Source organism: Festucalex cinctus, chromosome 1, assembly GCF_051991245.1.
Source record: "Festucalex cinctus isolate MCC-2025b chromosome 1, RoL_Fcin_1.0, whole genome shotgun sequence".
Classification (NCBI taxonomy): Eukaryota; Metazoa; Chordata; class Actinopteri; order Syngnathiformes; family Syngnathidae; genus Festucalex; species Festucalex cinctus.
In genome coordinates this window covers 36,424,922-36,442,883 of record NC_135411.1, presented here as the reverse complement: position 1 = coordinate 36,442,883, position 17,962 = coordinate 36,424,922, and the positions used below count along the sequence as shown (strand labels likewise).

The window sequence follows — 17,962 nt, the reverse complement described above, 5'->3', positions numbered from 1 at the left end:
TTCCACTAGTTGGCCCAAGTCTGTAGATCTCAGAGCCCTGCTGGGTTTGTACTCAATCAGCATTTCTTGGATATATTCAGGACCCAAACCATTTAGTGATTTATAGACGAGTAGCAGAACTTTAAAATCGATTCTACAGCTGACAGGGAGCCAGTGTAAATCCTTAAGTACTGGAGTAATATGTTCTGATCTTTTTGTTTTGGTCAGAACTCGAGCTGCAGCGTTTTGAATGAGCTGCAATTGTCTCATGTTCTTTTGAGAGAGTCCAGTCAGAAGACCGTTACAGTAATCTAGTCTGCTGGAGATAAAAGCATGGATAAGCTTCTCTTGGTCTGCTTGAAGCATGCAGTCCTTCAGTCTGGATATGTTTTTCAGCTGGTAAAAGGCTGTTTTAGTGATGAATTTAATATGATTGCTGAAGGTCAGATCTGAGTCTAAGAGTCCAAGATTTCGAACTTGGTCTTTAGTTTCTAAAGACAGTGACTCAAGCTGTTTTTTAACAGCAATCCTCTTTTCTTTATTGCCGAAAACAATGAGCTCCGTTTTGTTTTCGTTCAGCTGAAGGAAATTTTGGTTCATCCAGTTGTTAACTTGCTCTAGAGAATGACACAATGCGTTAATAGAACTGCTGTCATTTGGGGACATAGATAAATACAGTTGTGTGTCATCTGCATAACTATGATAGTCAACATCGGTGTCCTGAAGCATTTGACCCAAAGGTAACATATACAGACTGAACAACAGGGGTCCAAGGACTGACCCTTGAGGGACCCCACATGTCATGGCCTTTCGATCAGATTCAAAATTTCCAATGGTCACAAAGTAACTCCTTTCCTCCAAATAGGACCTGAACCATTTAAGGACTGTTCCATTTAACCCCACCCAAGTTTCCAGCCTGTCTAACAGTATATTATGATCAATCATGTCAAATGCTGCACTGAGGTCCAACAAGACGCATTTACAAATGGAAATGTGTGTCTAGATAGATCACTATGTGTGACCAGCTCTGTGTTCTAGGGGTGAGTGTCTACCCTGAGACAGGGAGGTTGTCGGTTCAATCCTTGGCCGGGTCAAAAAAAAAAAAAAAATGCGGAGAACGAATTCCACCCCACTTTGGTGGGTGTGACAATCAGTGGTACTTTTTTTCAACCTCTAACACAGATAGACCAATCTCTTGGGCAGAATGACCAATTTGTATCAGTTGGCCCAATCACCAATACATATTGGTTGAAAACACCTACCATTCTAGAGTGGTTGTTTTAACCAAAGGATCTGTCAGAGACATAACTAACTACCAACTAGATTGGTCAAATTTACCCCCCCCCCTTTTTTTTTTTTTTTTTGCAGATTTGACCAATCTGTTCTTAGAGTGCACCATCCGACTCCCTGACCCCGGGGCTCTGGGCCGCGGTTGGGCAGGGAGCTCCCGCAAGCCAAGCCAATAATGGAATAAGAATAACCGTAAAATCACGTTTTTGTTTTCTTGGACTATAATTGTACACCAAAATCTGAAACTGTTGCACCCCTACTTTTGAGTAAAAAGATATTGGGGGCGGATCTCAGCTTGTGGGAGAGAAATACCAACAAATTGGAATTTGGACAATTTCAGTCACATTACACATGAACAGATTATGTATAGTGCTGTGAAGTGAGTATTTGTCATGGTTGACAGTATCTTGCAATGGTGACAAAATAAGACGGTGTACTGAGTGAATGTTAAAGGCTGTGCAAAAAAGCTCGCCACGGTGTGTCAGCATCGCTCATGCTGTGTTTCTTAGTTGTATAGTATATCTGAACCATTATTTTGCCATCAAAAGGCCTTTCTCAGTCTTGTTTTTGTTTTATATTTTGAGGTGTCGCAAAAGCATTAACATCAAAATCACAGCTCTGCTTGAGTTATTTCTTTTTCCAAAAAAGCTCATTTTCTCTGCTTTTGGTCCAAAACAGGTGGGGTTTTTTTAGGTGAAAGTTTCCAGTGGACAGGGGAAGTGTTCATTTATGCCGAAATATATGTACATTTTTAAAGCAAAACATTCATGAAACATTTCAATATTTCTCCAAAAAAAATAATAGAACTGGAAAATGGTTTTAAAAAATATATAGGATTTACTATTTATTATTATTAAATGGCCTACGCCTTTGCCCCCAGAGATGTAAAATTGTGCAAATGAATGCCCCTTTCCTCTACTGTACATCTCATTCCTGATGCTTTCAATATTTACTGAAGCATTTGGTTGTGATGCTCCTTTATCTGCGTGAAAACATTGAACTTGGCAGCAAAGCCAGACACGCATGGCTTATTTAGAGATAGCCTTCATACAGTATTTGCTCAGTGGCACCCTATCTGAAGAGTGGAAGGCATTGCCCGCTCCTTGCATCAGTCTGCAGGAGCTATCCATTTGGACTTTTCAAAGAGGCACCTCTTCAAAACAGCGGGAGAGCACGAGGAGCCGCTCATCTCATCTCTCCTATTTTTTTATATATTTTTTTGGCTATCCATCTTGCCGTTCCACTCCTCCCAGCGCTTTTGCACTTGTTGAGGAGAAGGCAGAAGAACAACTTGTTTGCTCACTCTCTCATGTGATGTCAACTTTTTAATTCCATTTTATTTCTTGCCATCATTGGGGTCCTGAGTGAGCTGGCTCGTATCCCAGCCATCTTGTCACCTGGACTTGTCAACCAATCACATGGCATACAGTATGTAAACCAGAGGTCACCAACCTTTTTGAAAATCAGAGCTACTTCTTGGCTACTGGTTAGTGTGAAGAGCTTATGAAGTAACAAATGTACTCAAATTACCTTTCATAATATTAGTATTTGACACATACTAAGTGTTATTGTTAATAAGTAATTATATACATCTTTGTGAAGCCATCATTATTTTAATAGTGTCTTGTATTAGTTAGCAAATGGAAAAATATATGCAACACGATTTTCCTAAATTTATGTTAGTGTTTGAATTTTTTAAATGTCTTAGGCCGAGCTCAAATTACGCATTATTATTTTTTTTTTTGTCTTTCACGACAGTCATGCTGTCACCGTCACCTGATACATTCGCTCTGTGTCGTGGGCCAGACATGTTGTCACAAGTCTGAACTCAACAAGACACCACCCGATCATCACATGCTGTCATGCCAAGAAAACTGCATCGGCACTGGTTGTCAGGGAGGCGGAAAAAAAAGAAAAAGGCAGGGCAGGGAGCGTTTGTGTGAATGGAGCGCGTGGGACAAGTGCGGCCGTGCCACTCTGCATAAACATGAGCGCATTGCTCGCGCTCCCTGCTCAGACGTGTTTAAAATAATATTTTATTATTTAGTAGCCAATTAGTACTGTATTTCAGTTTATTTACATGCTTCAGAGTAATATAGCCTATTTTGATTATTAATTTGGCGATGAGATCTGTTTTATTTTTTTTAATCAAACACTGAAATATGTGTTTGAGTAATTTCTATACTGCTTAAATATTTCTTCATATTAAACTTCTTTTACGGTGTGTTTGATACACGCATTCACTCCGAACCGTCCTTTGTGGGGGTTGGGGGGAGACGAGTAGCGGAGCGGCTGTCAAGCCTGGCCCGACTTCTATAAAAAGATAAATGTCTGTCCCAAAGGCGTGATCAATCTTCACTAAATATGTGTCCGTGCCTGCTCATATGCCCAAATCTCTGAAATTATAGGAACGACAGTCACAATAATTTTTTTGTACTATATTCACGTCGCCGTTGCCTGATGGTGGCAGTTATGTTGGGAGGTGGCCCCTATACATATAATAAAAAATAATGTGACTTTTGATATTTTTAGAGTATGATTTGGGGAGGTGATAAGTACTAAGTGCACATGTAGGCCAACATTTGGTGAGGAGAAGTTGCGCTCGCCGACAGGGACTTCATTCACAGCATGTTTTTTTTTTTTTTCTTTCCCTCCTCGAAGTAGAAGAATCTGAATGTAGTGTGAGCTAAATTATGGCAATATGCTTCCTTGATGACGCTATATTGAGCATATGTGTTGCTCATGTCTTTAAACGGCAAGAAATGTGCACAATGCGTGCACTCTCCAGCGGTAGAGCGGTACAATTTTTTTTCGGGTTGCACCTGCTCTGAGTTATCCAGTCCCATGAGTTATCCAGGGGAGAAAATCTATAAATAAATACATAAATAAAGGCGCTATAACGAGCTCGTCAGTGTGTGATTGACGTTTCACTCCCTCTTACCATTGGTCAATGCTGCGGAACCAAAAGAACGACGACGTATGCATGGGTGCGCATCGTCATTGACTGGAATTGTTGATTGATGGAAGTGCCCACCTTTTGGTGTGTGCTTCAGCACTTTCAGCGAATGCTGGATAATGCGAAGCCTCACAAAAATACACAGATTGAGAAGGAGCGTGTGTACTCACCAGTCACGGCGATAGACAGAAGTAATCCTGCTACAGTCGGTGCTCAGTCTGCATTTTTTCAAGGCTTCACATTATGTGATAAGATGATCAATCACATTGTGTGACAAGACGAGCAAAAATTCTGACTTGCTAGACGTTCGTCGTGATGGTCGTGAACCGTCCCGGACAACAGGTGATTAATCGTTGAACGGGTCACACTACACGGGCGACATTACGTCACGACAACTCAAAATCGTTCATGACATGCCCTATTTGTTCGCGACAGGTCTGTCGGGCCAAAATCGGGCTATTTTCTTGCAGTCTGACCAAGGCATTAAACATTTCTAGAAAATCACAATGTCCTCCTATCACAGGTGAGCTATTTTTAGAAAAGCCCACGTTAGTGAACACTGATATATAAACAACCACTGAAATTAACATGCGTCGAGGCTTTGGTCTTCCTGGGTGGAGTTTGCATGTTCTCCCCGTGCCCGCGTGGGTCTTCTCCGGGTACTCCAGTCTCCTCCCATATTTCAAAGACATGCACGGCAGGTTAATTGAGCACTCTTAATTGTCCCTAGGTGTGCTTGTGAATGTGAATGGTTGTTTGTCTCTGTGTGCCCTGTAATTGACTCGGAACCAGTTCGGGTTCGGTACCCTGCCTACTGCCCGAAGCCAGCTGGGATAGGCTCCAGCACCCATGTGACCCTTGTGAGGAATAAGCGGATAAGAAAATGGATGGATGGATGAAATTTACAATTTTTTTTTTAATGTGTGAATGTGTGAGCAACAAGCATCAATAATTAGTTACATTTTTAAGAAGAGTTTCATAAGTTTTAAGGCTGTTTATTGCACTCCCATTTGAGGTCTATGGACAAAGTAACCATAAAACAGATAATTAATTGCATATTGTGAATTTCAAACAAGCACTAGAGTTTCTCATTAGGCAAGTCTACTAGCTTGATGCTAACAACATAAAATGCAAAATGCCATAGGCAGGCTCGTGAATTGCATCAATGTCTGTACTATAACTCTGACAATTCTCACAGGCATATTTACTTTATCTTCTGCAAAAAAAAAGAAAAGAAATATCTGTAATATACATGGTGATTAAAAAAGAATGATCCTATTTCATGATCAAATATTATATGAAGAAAAATAGCAAAAAATAACTTATAATAAAACTATTCTACTGACAGTCAAGTTTTATTTCACATGTTACAAGTGCTCAATATGGCCTCCCCTTGTAGCATTAACAACATCAATACGATATGAGAATTCTTCCCAAACACGTTGAAGGACATCTAGATCAATTGAATTGATCGCTGTTGTTATTCAATGTTTTAATTTTTCCAGGTCAGTTGGTAATGGCGGAACAAAGACTTTTGCAAACTGCCAGAGAAAAAAAAATCACAAACTGTGAGGTCAGGAGATCTAGAAAGCCAAGCACAAAGAGCATTTTTTTTTTTTTTTTTTGCTGTAGCTGCCAGACGTATGGGTCTGTCAGTGTCACGTGACAAATATAGAAAACTGGGAAATCTAATTTTTCAAGCACCCACTCCATTCTAATTCATACATTTACTTACGAAACATTTGATCATGAAATGGGGTCATTCTTTTTGAATCATCCTGTATAATGCCGCTTGCTTACTGAACCTTTTCTTTGTGTGTCTGTATTATACTACACCCTGGTGGCCAAACCTTGCACAAAGAAGTAGCTGCACTTTCACAATGAATTATGTAGCACAAATCGTTTTATTCTTTACGTACTATTAATTTATGTTTTCACTATTATTGCTGGCCAAAATTTGGCCACTTTAATATTTTTTTTCTGAAATCAATACTAGTGGTCATACCCCATGTGTGAATGTTTTATTATCCATCCATCCATTTTCTTGACCGCTTATTCCTCACAAGGGTCGCGGGGGCTGCTGGCGCCTATCTCAGCTGGCTCTGGGCAGTAGGCGGGGGACACCCTGGACTGGTTGCCAACCAATCGCAGATGTTTTATTATTATTATTATTAGTATTAGTTTTTAATTATTGAGCAATATAAAGTGTTGAAAGAGGCTTGCTGTCTTTGACAATGCAATGTCAATGGCTCAACAAACATCTCGTAAACCTTCAAGTAAATGTTTTGTTGTCTAATGTCTAGTCTACATATTTCCATAAATGGGTCTTTGCGTGAGCAGATCTGAATTCTTCCCCTCTGTGGTTATTAAACACTGAGGCTAACTTCCTCACTAAATATTCTCCAGTTATGACCAGCACACAGCAGCTCTACATACTAATTGAGAAAGGTTAGGGTTATTGATGAAGCGTGACTGTCTTTTTACATCTTATAAAAGTTTGAGATCAAGCACTTGCTCTGTTAATACAAAATTAAATAATGTGAATTTTCTTGGGACACTGTATAATTGAATGACTGATTGGATTGTCTGAAATCAATCACTGGAAACCTCATTACACTGTACAGCAGTCACGCAATCCTAAAAGCAACCACAAGATGGAGTCAGTGACCAAGATGTAGCCTTGCTCCAAGTGCAGGAATGTTGTAGAAACAAATGAATCATACCAAGCAGCTCGGGCGATTAGTGTCATCTGATCACTTTTCAATGATGTCACATTCTGTTCAAACAAGGGAGGCGATGTTTGAAAGAAAGAAAACCTGCCGTGTCCAAGCTCATTTTGAGCGGCTTGCTTCCAGTGTCAAGTCCACTGCTGAAGTTGCGTTGATAGCTCCACTCTTGGGCCTCCCTTTTATGTCCTTGTTTTTTCCCCCTGTGCGTCTGTCTGACTCCTGTCTCCCATTTGTGTGTTTTTCATCCACATGTGAGAACTTTTAACCCTTCACCCCATTTCTTCTGCCCCTCCTTACGTTTTTCTATGACGCTTGGATCGTCCTTGCGGTAGCAGAAGTCGTCGCTGATGTCATTAGAAAACCCACTGACGCCTCTCGCTCTCTCACTATCTTGCCCTCAAGGGGTTCACGTTTGGAATAGGGCGAGGGGGGTTGTTTGCGTCCCAAGGTCAGACTGATTTCCTGGTGCTGCCCGAGGCTGGCTGTGCACCTGGAGGTCAGGCTGGTGCACTGATGTCAGGCTGCTTTAATCAGGCGAGCTGCAGCTTCTGAGGCTCTTCATGGTGTTCTCATTTTCCACCGTGTGCGTGTGTGTGCGTGAGCGCGCGTGTGTGTGTTACTCTGGCCTGACTTGCCACCGCTTTGATCTCCGAGCCTCAGACTCCAGACACATCTGATTCAATTATCCTCATCCACCTGTTGACTTAGAGGCCCGAGATTGCGAAGCTCGACACCCACCCGCACCCCCCGTCAAAGTTTCATAGCTGAATGTGCTCATGCACGACTCATGCTGCAGCTCAGACATACCAGAATGTGAGCCAACACACAGTGAGACATTTTAATGCCGGCGTTTCGTCATGAAAACCATTGAAGAAATATGAAGTCATTAACAACTTTATTTGCATCTCAGTTAGGGCTGGGCGATAAGGCCTTGAAATGAAATCGCAGATTTTCCTCACCTTTTTTTTTGGGGGGGGGGGGCGCTAGCTAACTACATAGCATGACATGAGTCGGACATTTAAGACAAAAAATGAGCTCAGAATAAATTAACTCATTGGCAGTATTGTGACCCGTTTTGTTCTGACCAAGTCATTTCAAAATAAGATATGGCCTATGGGTTAAAAATGACAAAATAACACTATTTAAACACAAAACGTACTTACCCATAGTAGAAGTCCCACAAATAATGTCCAAAAGGCATATTGATGTGACAAAAGGCAAGCGTGGCTATTGTTTACAAATAGGGCTCTCGCTATACACGGTTGTTATTGCGTGAACTCAACTCGTCCGTGTGGCCGCTTTACGGTGATTTACGGTGACATTTTGACATGAGTCAAGAGTCCGTTGTGAACAGAGAGAATCTGGTCACTTTTCAAAATAAAACATTTTAAAAGCATCTGCTGATGAATTAACCTGAAGTACAATAATTTTTTTTATTCTTTCAATTGTGCTGCCCGCCACAGCCCGGTCCAAAGTGGCCCACGGTTGGGGACCACTGTTCTACAGTATGTCCATCCATACTGTAGAAATAGCCTTGCATCTTTATGTTCACCTCATTAAAAATGTGAGCAAAAACAAAAATGTTGCATTTATATTTTTGTTCATTATAAGAGTATTATTACTGATTTTTTTTTTCTTTTTAATTGCACACTTTTCCCCCCGTGTGTCTTCTGTCCTTCAGTACCGCTATTAGCATGTGGCTGAGCATAATTAGGTTCTACATTGCTTGTTTGAACCATGATTTATATGAAGAGGCACTGATTGAGGTGCGTGACATTGAAAAGGCTGATGTATGGAAACAGGCTGATGCAAAGCTGTGCTGTTTGTCCAAATGGAGTGAGATGCATACCACCAAGTATGCAACCAGTGCCAGATGTTGATGTGTATACAAAGCGAGGCCGGCTGCCAATGCGCATGCAAGAACATAAACTGAAGCTTTGTCGTTTGCCTTTTTTCCTCCTCTTTTTGTCACTTTTTCCCATGAACCGCCTCTATTGCAGGGCCAGCCATCCGAATGAGGAGAAGACCCCAGGAGGCGCGACCGCCTCCAGCCCACTCAAGCCCTCACCCAGACATGAAGCCAGAGCGGTGAGTTCATTCAGTCACTGGCATCATCGTTTTTCAGCGTAGGGGTTGCAGATTTATACGTCCCTGCGAGGGATTTGTGATGACACGTTGAATTATTCGCAGCAAACCTGCTAGTGCCAACACAAATAGTCACCACAATGATTGGCTTTCTTCCTTAATGTGGGCTGAGGGGACATTTTGGAAAGCCCACAAGTCTGTTTCCCACTAAGATCCAGGAAATTCCCTCACTGTATTCTGTGCAGACGGGAGTAAATATTTTATTATTTTTTTTACCTGAAAACATTCCACCATAGGGTATTCATAATAAAAGTCCGAATCAAATGTTAAAGCTCACAGGCTGACATCAAAACGCCTTTCAAACTCGGTATGGCCATACAATGTATTAGTCGATTAATTAATTGTTAACTGTTTCAGTGCCTAGTATACAAGCAATTAAAAAGCAAAGTTTCCATAATATGCCCCCTTTTCTGTAAATGTTTCCACTAATCAATCCCCATCCCTACTTGAAAGATGTACAGTACATGCTTATTGATGACTTCTGCCGTGCACCAGATTACTTCTGCTCTCTCACGATTTATTAGTGAGTTTTGGTGACCTACACACTGCATATCCAAACATTAGTTCAGCAATCCAATACACTGGAATGAGACGTTTGTGCTATTTATGTGAGTGTCTAAAATACCCTTTTAATCGGAAGGGTAATTTAATCCTTAGGTATTCCATTCACTGTTTCTTACTCCTCTTACCATATTAGCCTCTCTTGAGTGTTATTAGATATTTCCTCCTTCTTAAAACTTGCCGCTCGAGTAAACTGTACTTGTGTCAACACACACTCCCCTGATTAGTATAAATTATACAGTACACAATAAATCCATTGCAATAAAAGACTGTGTCGAGGTGGGAGGGGGATAGGAAGGATTGGTTTGTCATTTTAGTTGCATTATTCCCCTTCTGTGGAATTCCCGGTGTGACAAAAATTTTGTGGAACCACCAAACATCTGGAGCCCCAAATGTGGGAGGAGGAGCGTGACGGCACACAGAGTGGTGCGATGGGAGATAACAGGGGACTACAACGCTTTTACTATTGAAGGGGAACACCTGTGTGTGCGTGTGTGCGCGTGCGTTAATTTTCTGAAAAGTCGTGTTCTTGGAGATACAAGGAGTCCACCCGACAGCAACATGTATATACAAGATATGAATAGCATTATGTTGTGTGCGGTGTGTTGAGGAGGGCCCAAATGCAGGAAGTGGCGAAGAGAGGCGAGGCAGGTTTGCATGATTTCAAAAAAGGTGGAAGAAAAAACAAAAGGCAAACAAGGAACTTGGAATACTAACAAAAGACTAAAAGTAGATAGAAAGTAACAAACAAAACACACAAGGCTAACTAGGGCAAAGTCAGGACAACTGACGAACTCAAAACGAAATATCCAACAAAGACTACAGGGAAGGAGGGAACTAAATAGAAGCAAGCTGACGAGACAATGACAAACACCTGGGCATAAGACATAAGTGGCAGAGGGTGCTGATTGGAAGACACAAGGGGACCGGGATGACGGGCACAATGACAACATGTTTGTTTTTTTGTTTGTTTTTGGGCATATAGAGATGAAATGATTGAAACATTTATTGAAATGTATAATATTGGTTGTATATTTTCTTGTATATTATTCCAGTAAACTTTAAAGAGGAATTGTAGATACAGAATTGGGGGGTATTTCACAAAGGAGGTTCAACAAACTGTGAGATTAACCCTGAACGAGTTCACATACTCTCAGAAAGGAAACTCTGCGTTTTCGGTTCCGTCCAGCTGATTCCAGTGAGTTATATCAACGCTGAGTAGTCACACTTGGACTTACTCCCAGAGTTGAAAGTCCGCCTCAATGGAGCCCCGATTCGTTGAGTAACCATGGCAACGGGGACGCCGAGAGCGGTGCCACCCGCTGCTTCCGTGTTGCTTTTTTATTTTTTTCCGCCCGTTTCAACCGAAAATCTTAATGCGATCATATGTCGAATTTAAACATGTCTTTATTAAAAAAAAAAAAAAAAAAAAAAAAAAAAAAAGTGCAACATCGCAGCGGCTCTCCATAGAGGAAGGCGGCGTGGAAGAACATTGCTGCTTGGGTCAATGTGTAAATTTAAATGTATATTCCTTTGCAATCACAATAATACAGGGGAAATGATAGCTCATTAATTCATTTAATTTAAATCCTGCGAGGGAGAAGCGCACTTGATTTAATATGAAATATAATGATGATGAAATATAAAAACACGAGTATAAGAAAAGAAAATGGAGCGCAATACTGCCTGCTCTGATGAGAGCGCATATGACTACGTCTGGTAATGTTGCAAATGTAACGACAGATTAAGTTGTGCGTAAATACTGGCCTCTGATGTGAAACTGTACCGCTCAATAAGGTAACTGCGGAAATGCCAGCATACACGGTCTGATCACATTCTCGCGACGAATATCTAATTCCCTGCTCAATTAAACGGCACCTTCACCAATAGGTTCATTGTCAAAATGACAATGTTCGTGACAAAAGTGGACTTTACGCTATAGACCACAGGCGTATTTAGGCAAAAAGTCACCGCAGCGGACTGAATGAATGAGGAAATGAATTGTCGTGTGTGGCTGAAAGGAGGCGGGTACAGGGAAAACTCGAGGTTCATTGTGACAAACCTGTGACCGACCAGGTTAGGTTCATGGACCATGTTACTATAGTAATTGACCAAGAGCTTAAATTACCTCTTTTTATGAAACAGGATGGAGTTACCTCTTATCCTCTGGTTTCAGTTACTTCCCTTTCTGAAACGCAAAATGCAGAGTTTCCCACTTTTCAGAGTTTCTATAACCAGATTTCTCAATAAACCTGCTTTGTGAAATACACCCCTGGAGATGTTACAATATTATGTAAACACAAGATTATACAGTTAAGTATGGAGCCCCAAATGTAATAATATAGTACAAATGGACTACTTGGGGAAAAAAAACAACAAATTGCTTTATATAGACAAGAAGGGGGATGCAGTTGTTCTCAGTTGAATGTGAGGCATCATCTGCCTGCATTTTTATGCTGTCACAATAATCAACTGTACCTCAGGCCAAACTGCCAATCAAAGTGTTGTGAGGGAATTTTCTCAGTTCACTTGTTTTATTTCATCATCTGTTTTTAATATTTAATATATATATTTTTTGGGGGGATGCGGGGCAGATATTTCCTGATGACAGTGACCTGGAGGCTCAACTCAACAGCTGGAACCTGGGGGTGAGTCCAGAGGCGTGCTGAGAGCGCTCCTGTAACTCTCAACTACTGTGCGACTTATGTACAGCAAAGCAAGTTATTAGTAATACTGTACTAAACAGCTTGCTGAGGTGGCTGTATTGTATTGTTGTACCGTAGTTAGAAAAAAGATTTACAGATTACAGATTACATAACAAATGTACTTACTGCTTAGCTGAACACAGCGATTTTTCTGTTTTAGTAATGATGATAAGTGTAAGTGTATCTTCCACCATCTAGTGTAAGAGCACTTAATTGTTCTACCAGTCACTACTCACTATTAAGTATGTCCCGATCCGATCACATGGTTGCTGACTCGATCGGAATCGGATGTTGTCTCCTGATCAGGACTCTGATAAAGATGTGAAGTTATTTATTTATTTATTTTTATTTTTTTTATACCTTTTTATTAAATCTGGAGTTGGGTGGGGCCACAGTGTGACACTTTTTCCACACAGTGCGTGCGGCATGGTGTCACTTTATTACAGTGACGCTATTAATGCCATCGAGTGGAGGGGCTAAACAAAGGTATGGAGCCGAGGTATTTGGAAATAGAGATACTAAGTTATCATCTTTATAATGTGGAAAGTGGAGGCGGTGCGACTTGTGCAATGTGAGCATTGGATATACAGTAGATGTGTTACTTCCCCGTTGCACCTCATTGACGAGCAGTCAAGCAGCCCTGCCACCATTAGGCACTGGTGACTTGGACGTGTTTCATGCCATCCCGGCGGATCCAGCTGCGGCCGCGCTTCTTTCCTCCCCGCGACTCGAGCTGTGGTGCTTGGGCTGGCGACTCTGGAGTCTGGACACCCTTCGAAGGGAGCCCGGTGCCTAGCCTAGCCTAGCGCGAATTCGAAGGGTCGGACATCCTAGCAGAGTCGCCAAATTCCACCCTGGCTGGCAGTCTAGAGTAGACTAGGGCAAGTCCAGACCCAAAGTCATGATATGGTAAGATTAAATACATTTTCCTTGCTTGCTCTTCAGCCTTTTGTTTGTTGTGAAGTTGGCTTGTTTCATACACTTATATACTGTATGTTTTCTCCCTAAAGTAAAACAACATTAGGTTAGCCCATAAATTTGCATGCTTTATAACGGCTACAGTAGTTTCTCAAAAATAACCGGACGACCCCTTCCGCATTACTCCATCACAACAAACAGCACGTGCATCCAGTAGAATTGACTTGACAATCTCCGCGCGCTCCCCTACTGTTCGCACCACACAACAAGATCATCTCATCTGAAACTGGCTCGCCTAAACACTCGCTCACTCAATAACAAGGGCCTCATCCTACATGAATACATCACTGACAGTAAACTGGATTTTCTCTGTCTGACTGAAACCTGGCACAAACCGTTGGACTATCTCTATAAATAAGACCACATCTCCTGGATTCACATACATCAAAACCCCCCGTTCTGAAGGACCGGGTGGTGGTTGAGCAGTCATCTACAAGAGGGACATTCAAGTAAGTCCCATTTCTCTCCTCAATTTTCATTCATTTGAATACACGGTCTTCAAACTGTCTGGCCCCTCCCCCTTAGTCACTGCTGTAATATATCACCCTCCCAAACCAAATTCCTCCTTCCTCTCAGAATTCATGGATCTTCTGACTCAGTTAAGTGCTATTTCATCATCTACCCTTCTACTTGGTGATTTAACTTACACACTGACTCCAAACCTGCTGTAGAATTTCTGGATCTTCTCAACTCTTTTGACACCCGAGGTCACATCCTGGATCTGGTCTGCTCTACTGGTCTCACAGTCTACAATCTCGCCAGCCAGAACCTACATATCTTGGATCATCTGGCCATCACATTTGACATAAACATTCCCATTCCTACCACCAAAATGAAACGTGAAATAACAATTGGAAATCTTAAATCCATTGACTTTTCTTCTTTTTCCACACTTCTTACCACCAAACTGGACATCTCGCCTCCCCCACTGTCTGATGACCCCCATGAACTGGCTACTCACTATAACAACATTCTCTCTTCCTGCCTTGATGAATTAGCCCCCATAAAAACAAGAATGGTCGCTTCACTCATAATACCCCCTGGTACACCCCGGAACTCCATTAAATGAAATCTCGTAAGCGACAACTTGATAGACTGTCCAAGAAATCTGGTTTAACTGTTCATCATCAAGCTTATATTGACTTCATACAGCAATACAAAGATGCCTTAAATTCTGCTCGGTCCAACTTCTTCTCCAACCTCGTTCACTCTGGCTCCTGCAACCCTAAATCTCTTTTCACAACAATCAACACACTTTAAAGCCCAACCAAAATACCTCCTCATTTTTAACCATCACTAAATGCAATAATTTTCAATCTTTCTTTGAGTCCAAAGAACACCACTTACAGTTCCCTTGATCTTTTCTCTGCCCATACTGCACCTCCTGAATCACTGGCTTCCAGCTCCAATCAGCAGCTCTCTCACTTCATGCCCATTTCCTCTGAACAACTCCCGAAACTTCTGTGAGGCAAAACTCCCACCTACTTCCTGGATCCTATTCCCTCTCCACTCATCAAATCCTGTCTTTCCATAATTTCTCCTTTGATCTCAAGAATCATCAGTTCCTCACTTATCTCTGGCTCCGATCCACAGTCTTTCAAGCTGGCAGCTATCACCCCAAGACTCAAAAAACCTGGTCTTGACCCTGCAAACTTCCGGCCCATATCCAACCTTCCTTTTCTGTTAAAAAACATGGAGTGTGTCGTAGCTGCACAACTTCAAACCCACCTCAACTCCAATAGTCTGTTTGAAGCGTTCCAATCCAGTTTTCTTCCAAAACACAGCACCGAAACAGTCCTACTCAAGGTCACAAATGATGTCCTTCTCTCCTCTGATTCTGGCCATCTCAGTATCCTCATTCTTCTGGACCTCACCACTGCTATTTGACACCATCAGCCACTCCATCTTCCTGCCCCATCTCAAGGTTGATTTTAACATCATTGTTTCCGCTCTGTCTTGGTTTCAGTCCTACAAACCGGCAACAGTTCATTCACATCAATGGCTGCTCCTCCTCCATAGCCCCCCTATCGCAAGGTTCGGTGCTTGGTCCTCTCCTCTTCATTATCTACATTCTCCCCCTCGGCAACATCATCCGTCGTCATGGCTTTTGTTTCCACTGCTACGCCGATGACATACAGCTCTACATCTCCACCACATCTATAACCTCAAATACCATTACCACCCTCACCCACTGTCTAACTGATATAAAAACCTGGATGAAACACAATTTTCTCAAACTCAACACAAAACTGACATAATCCCCATTGATCCAAAAAACATCACTAAATCCACTCAAAATTGCTGCGTTAATTTCGATGACAATATCTTCATTCCAGACCCACTCATCCGAAATCTTGGCATCCTCCGCAACACTACTCTTTTGTTTGAACCTCACGTCAAGCAAATAACCCAAACTGCATTTTTCCATCTAAGAAATATAGCACGACTTCACTCCTCACTCACCTTCTCTGCTGCTGAAACCCTGATCCATGCGCTCATTACTTCCAGAATTGATTACTGCAGGAGCATTTTTATGGTATACCTTCCAAAACCCTTAATAAGCTACAATTTATTCAAAACTCTGCTGCCCGCCTCCTCACCCACAGCTGTTCCCGTGAACACATCATCGCTGTCCTTCAAAACCTCCACTGGCTCCTCATTCCTCAACGCATCCAGCTTAAAATTATTTTAATTACATTCAAGGCTCTCCATAATTTGGCCCCGCCATATTTCACCAACCTTCTCCACCACCACACTCCATCTCGTTCTCTCCGCTCCTCTGGCTCCAACCTTTTGTCCGAACCAAGCTCCGAACCTGGAGAGACAGAGCCTTCTCCATTGCCGCCCCCACTCTCTGGAACTCACTGCCCCAACCACTGCCCTGACCTGACCTCTCCACTTTCAAAAAATAACTCAAAACCCATCTGTTTAAAGTTGCTTTTAATGTCTAATGTTTAGTATTATGAATGTTTAGTTCTGTACTGATTTTATTCGATGTAACGATTTTATGTTTATGGCCTATTCCATTTTGTTTTAAGCTTTTTGTACTGATTTTATCTTTGTCCTCGATAGTGATGGCCAAATGAAGCCTCATGAAGCATTTATATAAATTTGGGTAGGTATTTTTATGTCTGCCAGTACACTAATGGATTTCCATTCTGTACTGTGTTTGCAATTCGCGCCAAACGTCGGACCTCTACCGAAGCGTTCACGGGGCCGCCGAGGCTTCACACGTCATCATTTCCGGGTTTGCCGAAATGACGCGCAAGCTTCGTGGAAACGCCCCTCCCATTACTCGACACAAGCTTCGGAGCCCCGGCCCATTTCGTCCCATCCCTAGTCCTCGATCATTTTTTTTGGACTACCTGTTAACCGTCTTTGAGTACTTTGAAAAGCGCTATACAAAATAAATGTATTATTGCTATTATTATAATAGCACTTTGAGTAACTTATAGATGTGCCAAAAAAGGGGGGTTAAACGGTTTACTTTACTACCACTGTCCACTCACCCTATAAAAAGTGTTGGGGTAGTTTTGTTTAAAAAAAAAAAAAAAAAAAGTCTCCTTAATAAAATGCCGAGGTATCGGATCGGGACTCGGAATCGGCCGATCTCAGAATAAGGTGACTCGGGTCCATACAAGTGTGATAGGGACATCCCTACTCGCTAGACGTTGATGGCATAGATAGTTGAACATAGATACATTTTGTTCTCAATAAATCACTATTTGGACCAATTGTATAATTTCCCATGGCACACTGATTGGTTGGGAATTGGTAATGACAACAGTCAATGCTGATGATGGTAATAACAATAATGCATCAGATCCACAAGTTAAGAAAAAATGCCATCATAAACCCGACATCACTCCAAAATTGATAAAAAACAAAACAAAAAAACAACAACATTAAAGAAAGACTGTCCTCAAGAGACATCTTTGCAATATGACAGATTTAGAGCACCTCTGGCAGTTTAAGGGTGTGCATTTTTTTCAAGTTTTGTGCAGGTATTAAATGTGGAAAAGGTTCTGCAATTATTTATTACAGTCTCATTCATTTAACATCGTACTGGGGCGAGTCGAAGACCACCGTCTGCTGTTCTGGGTGGTGAGCGTGTGGCTGAGTGAAACTGGAGGTGTAAGCGAAACATCTGAGGCATATTTGCTTCTCTTATCCGCTCACTCTGGAGTGCATGAAGCCAGAGATTGATAAACACTCTTCTGATTCCCCCACCTGTATGACCCACGTCCACTATTACAAACTTAGGGGTAGATCCACTAAGAATGTGCTGCATCCGCCAATAGTGCGAAATATTGCACCACAACTGCACCCGGTAGTCCGCGCCCAGTTACCCACCTATTCACTAAGGATATTGCTCTAATCATATACTGGCCCAAACACGCCCACAAATTCTGACAGCTGGGAGCAAATTTGCGCCTCATTTACCACACATGCTAATGGTTTGCGCCAATAACATGGTAGTATAGTAACAGTTGCGTGAAAGATGACATTACCAGAAAGCGAGGTTGGACCGAGCGGTGCAGAAGGGTTTTTCCTCATTTAGTAGTTAGTACCATTAAGCTGTACAGAGCAGAGAGGCGACGTCATTCATTCATAAAGTA

General features: G+C 41.9%; 1 protein-coding gene across 1 annotated transcript in view; it reads left to right on the top strand.

Annotated features, from left to right (window-relative positions):
* The window catches only part of cep112 (centrosomal protein 112), a 155,297-nt gene that overhangs the window by 2,078 nt on the left and 135,257 nt on the right, over window positions 1–17,962 (top strand). Inside the window, exons 5-6 of the mRNA XM_077533040.1 lie at window positions 8,955–9,042; window positions 12,255–12,308. Of these exons, the coding sequence (XP_077389166.1) occupies window positions 8,955–9,042; window positions 12,255–12,308 (142 nt within the window). The remainder of the gene's footprint in view (window positions 1–8,954; window positions 9,043–12,254; window positions 12,309–17,962) is intronic.